Raw genomic sequence first — 8,459 nt, 5'->3', positions numbered from 1 at the left:
ATTTGCGCAGTGCTTTTGTTTTGAGTAGAGTTTCTAGTGAACAAATTTAATGGTTGTGTCTCACCTTATAATTTCATACAACCCTGCATCTGTAAAAAAATAAACATTTCAAAGCTTTTCTCATTGTATCCATTTTGCTACCAACGAAACTAGGCAAAACCAATGATAGCCACTGGATGGCAACAACATGTGTAATCAAGGTAGTGCATGGCTGTTTACTCTCTCCCCAGGTAAACAGTAGAGTAAATAGTGACCAGCACTACAGTGCGCAGAAAATTGGGCATTTCAAACATAAAACAAATTCAAAAAAGTCTAGTAGAAGGTATGAACCACAGTCTTAGTCATGGTAAGAAAAGGTCCTTCACAAGATATTTTCTAAAGGAATTTCTAAAGGAAATGTGACCTTATCAATCAATAACATTGAAAGTTGCTAGTAGTAATAGTATTTGAATAAATCACATTTGACACGTTTGTCTGTTTTTAACAGTCAACAGGTGCTTAAAGCCTAACATTAGCATTTCTTTCCTACTTGTTGGTCAAGACATGTATTAGTCATGCACTTTGTTAACAGCGTATGCAACAGTGTCATCTGTATAGAAGTTGAATTTGACGCTCAAGCTAAGAGAAGTTGCTGAAACCATTTTAATTGTATACTTAAATTGCTTAAAGAGAACTGGATCCAGTGTCATGCCTTTAGGGGTATCCTAACAGTATGAAGAGATTAGCAGTTATCATAACAACAACAACAACAGTAACAACAAGCTATACATACAGCTATTGCACTGCCTCACATATTGCTTGCAAATGAATGAATTTGTGTATTGCAAAATCTCTTCTGGTTGAAATACAGGCACATCTCCTCATTTGTCCTCTTTGTTAAAAGTTTCATAGGGTATGGCTTTCATAACAGGCCAAAAGAACTTAACTAATTGGAATTTCCTCTCCCTGTCTCACCTTATCACCATACAATCTTTGTCTATCTCTCTGTCTCCCCATCTTCTTTCACTGTTTCTTCTTCTACAATATTAAGTCCTTCTGTCTTTCTCTATGTCTCTGGCCATACCTTGTCATCTGTAGCCACACCCGACTGCTGGTTCAGGACCAAAATGTCAGAATTACAGAGCTCCCATACGAGCTTCTGCGGTCCAACAGATGTATATACACCAACTTCTAATTCTGACTATACTCTACTCTCCCTTTTCTCTCCTTACCCCCACCTTCTGTTGAGTGCTACTGAGTTCAGATCACTTACCACCATCCTATTCAAAGTGAAAGAATGTTTTCAAGATATATCTGTCTTTCTTCAACCATCTTTTTGTCTGTTTACTTTTTAGGAGTGCAGGATGATGAAGATGTGAAGCGGATGTTGCAGGGATCCAGTATGGTAAAGGTAAAGCTATTAGAATTTATTAACTTCTAGTAGCTGTTAGTTGTTAGTAATAGTAGTGGGTAGTAGTAATGAAATCAATGCAATTTAATGAATTACTTCAATATATGTAAAGGTACGCTCGCCTCGCTGGCAGAAGCGACGAACTCTGAAGCTGCTGGAAGACGGTGTCACTGTCTGGTGTCAGTCCCACAAAACCTCCAGCCGGGCCAAGGAGCAACAATCCTGTAAGTGTGTGTGTTTGTTTGTGGGTTCTTTCATATAAATAAAAACATAAACCATATAAATAAAAATGCATGTAGTCTCCATAGGTTTCTGAAGCTGCTGTGAAGCCTAGTGTGGGCGGTTCTGGCTGTCGCCATTTTGACAGTCCTGACTCTGCCGGCAACCTGCAAATCCAAATAGGAACAAAGACATGGAACTGAGGTGGGCTAAATGAAGCCTGATTACTACAGTTTGTCACTCAAAGCGGCCATGCCCTTAATTCTGCATAATTTGAAAGCCTTGGTATAATTTAAACAGGTTAGTTATGTAAAACCAACCCCATACAGTTCTGAACCAGGATATAAGCTATAGAGATCAAAACTGTTCGTACCAGGTTGTAAATATTTCTGCTGTAAAGTTGGCATTTTAATATGGGGCTTTGTAGAGATTGACTCACAAGTTAGCCTCAAGAGGCTGTTGGAGGAACTGCAGTTTTGGCTTCATTTGACAACTACAGAGGTTACCAATTGAATCAAAATCAGTTCACTAGTCTCTTTTTACATTCTTTACACAAATAATTACGTTACTTTTTTGTGTGTACAAGTGAAATCACCAGCACAAAGGCTGACCAATAGTATACATTGTTACCCTATTTCCCATCTTCCCCCTACTGTATAATGGCAGGCTTTACAAATAAGGCCATTCGGAACAGCTACTTTGAACACTTTGCCGTTTCGATGTGGTCAGCTGCAAGTAGTATGACCTAGTTAGTTTTAGGCCTACCCTTACCTTTAGACCTATTGATCGGTGGCAACAGAAAAGGACCTTACCTAACCTCATTAGATTAGATTGGACACAGAGTATATTATTATATAGTATTGATTAGTGTGAAGTTATTTCTCCAAAGTCATATTGCTCTGTTAGGGGAAATGTGGTCTACACTGACATAATTTTAACACATTTAATGTTTCATATAAAAGTCATAAATATTGAAATATACGCTGTGTGCTGCCAAAAGCAAGTCTCAAGTTTGAACTTCTTTTTAACAGAAAAATGCTCACTGGGTAATTTGGGTGCCGCCCAACATGGGTCCCAGTTTACATCTTGGTTACTTAAAACTGAGTGGATCCATGAGGACCTCTCCAATATGCATTAAACACTGTAAACTTAGTTTTGGAAAACCTTTGAAATCACCCTTTAAGGTGCCCACCCAGGGGTTAAGAGCCATCTCTGTGTGATAATCTTTGTGTGTTCCAGAAGAACTCAGTGCTCTGACTGGGCGTGTAAGGTGAAACATGGATATACAGTATCTATTTTCGTTAACTTTAAATGCTACTCACTTCTCTGTACAGACATAGATTTGCTCACACAGCTACTCTCGCTCTCCTCCACTATCTGAGGGTCACACACGGTGCCGTGATTACAGAGCTCATCTATTTTGAGCCTAAGATGGCAGCCCATCCTGCTGTAGTTCAAACAGTGAGATTATAGGACATTATATGGTGGTGGGACTCAGCCCTGGAGCCTGTGGTTTGGTGCTATATAGTTACCATACGACTCAACAACTAGTTTAGCCTCCCAAGTGCAGTACATGGCCTTTAATTGCCACAAGACTAGGTTTGCTTATGATGTGGCGCAGTGTGTGTTTGGTGTTTGGTGTGTGTGTGTATTTGTTTTACAGGACCTTTCCTCTAACCACCAATAGCTGTGTGTGTGTGTGTGTGTGTGTGTGCGTGTGTGTGCGTGTGTCCACTCTACATCAGAGAACTTATAACTTCTAAAGAAGCATATAGTTTCTTCTCCCGTGAACATACACTTACAAGCTAAAGTTAAAGTTTGATGTGCTTGTTATTGTCTTGTTTTTCTAAACTCCTCTCTGATCCATACCTGCATCCCAAAACTCCAAATCAATTTAACTGGACTTGACATGTGGATACAAGAAAGTGGAAGTTTGTCAGCCACACCCAGTAACTCAGTAACTCAGTGACTGGGTGGTCTACTGCAGTAATTTGCTAACCTTTTTGTCTTGTGGCAAAAATGTCGTAAGGTCTGATACCCCTAATCCAACACAAGTTCAACCAGATAGTAATTTTTGATTAGACATAGTTTAATTTGAAAAAAAATATGGATGTCTGAAGAGGTGCAAGTATCCAGGTTTTTCCCATGAAAAAAAGCAAAAATTGGATTCAATAATAATCCCTATTTTATGGCTATTATGGGGATAAATGGAATTTTCTCAACACAGTTCACAACAATGCACCAATTAACACACTGATGGCTATTGGACTGGGGGAGCTGGGAATCGAATCAGTGACCGTCCAATTATTACATGACCCGCTCTACCACCTGAGCTACAAAAGCAAAAAGGAAAGAAAAATAAAAAGTCAAAGGGAACCCCCAAGAAATAAAAACAGAGATAAAACAAGGATGCTATGTAGTTGTATAAGCATACAGTCCATATTTCAATGACAGAAGGTGCTTGGCACAAAGCAGTATACTGCTCCTGAGAGATATGTAGATGTATCAGCATACTGGGGAAGAGAAAAACAAAAAAACAAAACAGCTGCTGTAGAGTACCGGAATTTATTCACACTCAAGACAAAAGAAAGAGAAATGAAATTGAAAGGTTAGGATCAGGTCAGTGTATCACCTCCTGTATAACATTAGCCATCAGACTGCTGGGAAGGATAGATTCTCCACATAATCAACAAGGGGGAGGCCAGGGTCTGGTATATCTTTTCAGTTATCCTTTCAGAGTGGATTTCAGAATCTCCATTTGAAGACACATTATGACTTCCTTGATCCATAATATAAAGGAGGAAGATCTACGAGTACACTTGAAATATTGAGGTCCAGAAATGTTTTAATGAGTTACATGACCAGAACAAACAGATGATCCTATAGATTTTAGTAAGAAAATCAACCTTAAAAAAAAAAAAAAAAAAATCCACAGTGGAAATTGAGCCTTTATGGCTTGTAATTGAAAAGGTCACAGATCTGACCTCAACAAAGCAGTCCTATGCTTGGACACTGAGCAGTAGGTGCATCAGCAAACTGTAAAATATCAATGTATAATACATACAATAACAGTCTACTGATGTTTAGGTTAAGCCTTCTTGTAAATAACCCAGGAGGCATTTGGTAATGCTTTGACAAATGTCTAATCAAACTACGTCCTGTCTATTTGTTTTCAATGGGAGGCTAGTGAAATGGCTCTCAAAGCATTGTGGGATAGCAGGAAACATGGGATTGAGTAACAACACAATAAAAAGGAGGAATCAATAGTTGAAACTGCTGAATACTCAATTTAAAAAAAACAGAAGGAATAATCAGCTGCACACCACACTGGAGCAAATAGAAAGTAAAACAAAGAAGTAAAGCAAACTGTTTTGCTGTCAAATGTATCAGATGATTCACAAAAGAAGCACAGATTATTAGTATGACACACTCTTTAGTTCCCAAAATTAACTCACAGGTTTGGAACCAATTTATTTTTTGGCGAAATGCTCTGAAGGGAGCTGGTTCCCTGTTGGTGGAAAAAGCCTATGTGAGCATCTTCCTTAGGAACAGCATTTAATATATTTTAAGCAGAATCCCACTGCTCTCCGTCTGTGACAGACTTCTTAAACTAGCTAGTTTCTAGTGAAACCACAAACAAATAGAAGTCGGCAAACACCCGCTGATGTTTGGTCTCTGCACTGATGTTTAGTTTGGTTTATTCAAATCCATTAGTCGGTGTGATTTGATTGTCAAAGTACACATATTGACGCAGTCGTATGGAAGGTGTGCTAGATGAGCAAACAGGTTAAAAATAACACAAACAGAAAGGTGAGCTGTAGAGTTGCTTGTGTCTAAATTTGGTAGGAATTAGAGTGAACAGTGCAGCCCAGTCATCAGTGTTATTAGTCACCAATCCAGTCTCTTTATTTCCTGCAAAAATACAATATTGGCTGGTATTTTCAGCGTTCAGGGTTACCCAGATTACCAGAAATACAATATCTTTGAGCCACTTCTTGTCCTTGGCCTAGCCTTGTACCCTATAACCATGATTTCCTGTTGACACACAGCAGAAGTGTGTGTGTAAACTACACAAACTCCAAACTCTATAAATCTACTTTTATATAATACGGTACACTGTAGCAAAAGTGGTAGTCACAGAAATACTGGGACAAATATTAGCAGTACACAATCTCTGGAATTAATGGGTATGCAAAGTATGCTGCTGAGGTGTGTGTGTGTGTGTGTGTGTGTGTACTGTATTGACAAACTAAATTAATGCTCAAAGCACTGATAATGGAGAGAAAGAGTGCTGGACTGTTGAGTACTGTGTGCAGATTATAAAATGTGAGTTTGTAAGTGAAAATCACACAAAGACAGATCCAAAGCGACAGCAGATTGTGTAATAAAATCCAAGCAATTCGAGCATAGACATACACTGCAGTTGAGAGAGCTGTGCAAGAGACTTAATGTCCCCTATTCTCTCATAATCTCCTCCACTCATGGAAGGGTCAGGATCATGCTAGGAGAGAACATGTTTATATTACTCATGGCCTGAATACGGGCACGCTATCGCAGGAATACCCTCTGCCATAGCACTGCTCAACAGAACACCTTGGTATTTATGATGATATAACAAATTGCCTGGAAAAGACAATAAAGAATCTATCTATCTATCTTGCACGTCCAGCTAGATAGCAAGGTTGAGATTCGATTGAGATGGAATATCTTTCAGATGGATGCTGTTCATCCCTCCAGTAGAGTTCAGAGACAGAGCGATTTCATGAGGAGTACTGAAATGTGTTGTCTTAAATGTTTTGGGTGATCTTCAAAGCTCATATTCTAGGGAACTCAGGGGTCACCTGAGAACTTACATGTATCTGTTCTCTGTCCTGACCTCTGAAACAGAAACTTCCTTAAATGGGAAGTCTGGTTCCAATACTCTTTGTCCAAGCTCTCAAATATTTCCATTGTGGTAACAGAGGTTACCCATTAGTTTCCCATTAATAACCAATACACCTCTGAAACAACAAAGCACTCATGAGTTTCTCTTTGAGTGAATATCACTCGATATTGGATGGATGATTAATTGCGCTTGACTTACTTGTTGTTCTTGCACCTTTTTCATTCTGTTCCCCTGACACATCTTCAGTTTCTGTCATGGAAGTGGAGTGCATTCGTGAGGGTTGCCAGTCAGAGATGTTGCGGCAGATGGTCGGCTCAGTACCAGAGGGCCGGTGTTTGACAGTGGTCTTCAAAGGGCCCCGCAAGAGCCTGGATCTCCTCTGTCAGAGCCAGGAGGAGGCTCAGCAATGGGTCCGCGGCATCCGAACCCTGCAGGAGAGGGTGGACAACATGACCCAGAAGGAAAAACTTGACCAATATCCTATCTCATGTTTATTTGTAGAAATGGTATATGGGAAGATAATAATAAACTGACTGCGGCAAGTGGTTTGTTACACAGAACCATCTGGGAAGTTATTGGAAACTGTTTGGAAAAGGATAGGTACTTCCAAAAAATACTTGGCAGGTGATTGGATGAACCGTCTGTCTATCACAGGCGAACTTCAACTAATCAGATCAACGAACCATATTACGTCAAACTCCTAATATTACAGTCGGGAGAACATCTTATCCATCAACAAACCCCTCAGTGCCGTTCTTTGCTTTTCTTTCAATGAAGTTCTGTCATAACTGATGCTAACAGCCTCTATGCTAACCTCAATGGGAGCCTTAAAAGTCACAAAACAGAGTGCCAACAGTCTAACAAGTATCCAATAAAAACTCTTTTGTCATCCTGATCGGCTATTATAATTAAATATTAGTTCTGTTTTTCAAAATTCCATATTGGTCAAACTATAACACCCCTAAACCTTATCCAATTTCTGTTCTTGCTGCTTCCTTGACTGTGTTTGTGTGTCACCTGGATTCATGCTTACCTGAGTCGAGCCGACCAGAACCATGATGATAAAATGAGCTATGAGGAAGTCCAGACACTGCTGCAGATGATCAACATTGACCTGAGTGACCAGTATGCCCGCAGCCTCTTTCAGGTAGTGGAACACACACACAAAGACTTAAAAACATTGGCTCCATATCCAGGATTTCTGTCAGTAATTAAAAGTGATTTTTAAACTCATTTGATTTGACTAGTGATAGACCTACATTAACTGTGATGATGATCACCTGTATCTCACTCTGTTTCTCTGATAGAAATGTGATCAGTCCGCTGACGGTCGCCTGGACCATGGGGAGATTGAAGTTTTCTGCAGGGAGTTGTTACGGAGACCGGAGCTAGATGCTGTGTTTATCCGCTACTCTGCAAATGGCTGTGTACTTTCCACTGTGGACCTGAGGGATTTCTTCAAGGACCAGGGGGAGGACGCTTCCCTCATCCATGCCCAAAGCGTCATACTCACCTATGAACTTAATGAGTGGGGTAAGGTGCCAAGTAACAATATATTGCAAAGGACCAACATTTATCGGGTGTGTGTTCAGCAAAATGGCTCTGATAAACCCATTGGATGCTACCTGCCCAGCCCTAAGGGGAGACAGATAAAGTTAGCGATTAGACGGTAAACATAGAAAAGCGGATATTTTTCTCTGGAGTTGGTAAAGACCAAAATAGAGCTCAAAAGAGAATGAATATTGTATTTATCGGGTTCACAGATAAAACCAAATGAATGCTGAATTTTGTTCCATGTCCGTTGGATGTGTAAATAAGCTAATTATTGCTTAATTAATTAACTAATTACTAGTAGTGACTGATGATGATGAACATGAAGAAGATGATAACGACGACAACAACGATGGGGGACGATAAGCAGTGATTATAGTAATAATAGTATCTGTGATATTAGCAATGGCAGTC

At 39.7% G+C, this 8,459-nt stretch overlaps 1 protein-coding gene across 1 annotated transcript in view; it reads left to right on the top strand.

Moving 5' to 3' along the window:
- LOC118325765 (1-phosphatidylinositol 4,5-bisphosphate phosphodiesterase delta-3-A-like) overlaps positions 1-8,459 on the top strand; it is a 26,118-nt gene that overhangs the window by 8,023 nt on the left and 9,636 nt on the right. Inside the window, exons 2-6 of the mRNA XM_035658568.1 lie at positions 1,335-1,390; positions 1,503-1,614; positions 6,741-6,969; positions 7,512-7,641; positions 7,802-8,027. Coding sequence (XP_035514461.1) covers positions 1,335-1,390; positions 1,503-1,614; positions 6,741-6,969; positions 7,512-7,641; positions 7,802-8,027 — 753 coding nt within the window. The remainder of the gene's footprint in view (positions 1-1,334; positions 1,391-1,502; positions 1,615-6,740; positions 6,970-7,511; positions 7,642-7,801; positions 8,028-8,459) is intronic.

Source organism: Morone saxatilis, unplaced genomic scaffold (assembly GCF_004916995.1).
Source record: "Morone saxatilis isolate NCDOM2014 unplaced genomic scaffold, NCSU_SB_2.0 Contig1, whole genome shotgun sequence".
Classification (NCBI taxonomy): Eukaryota; Metazoa; Chordata; class Actinopteri; family Moronidae; genus Morone; species Morone saxatilis.
This window is presented reverse-complemented; position numbering and strand designations above follow the sequence as displayed.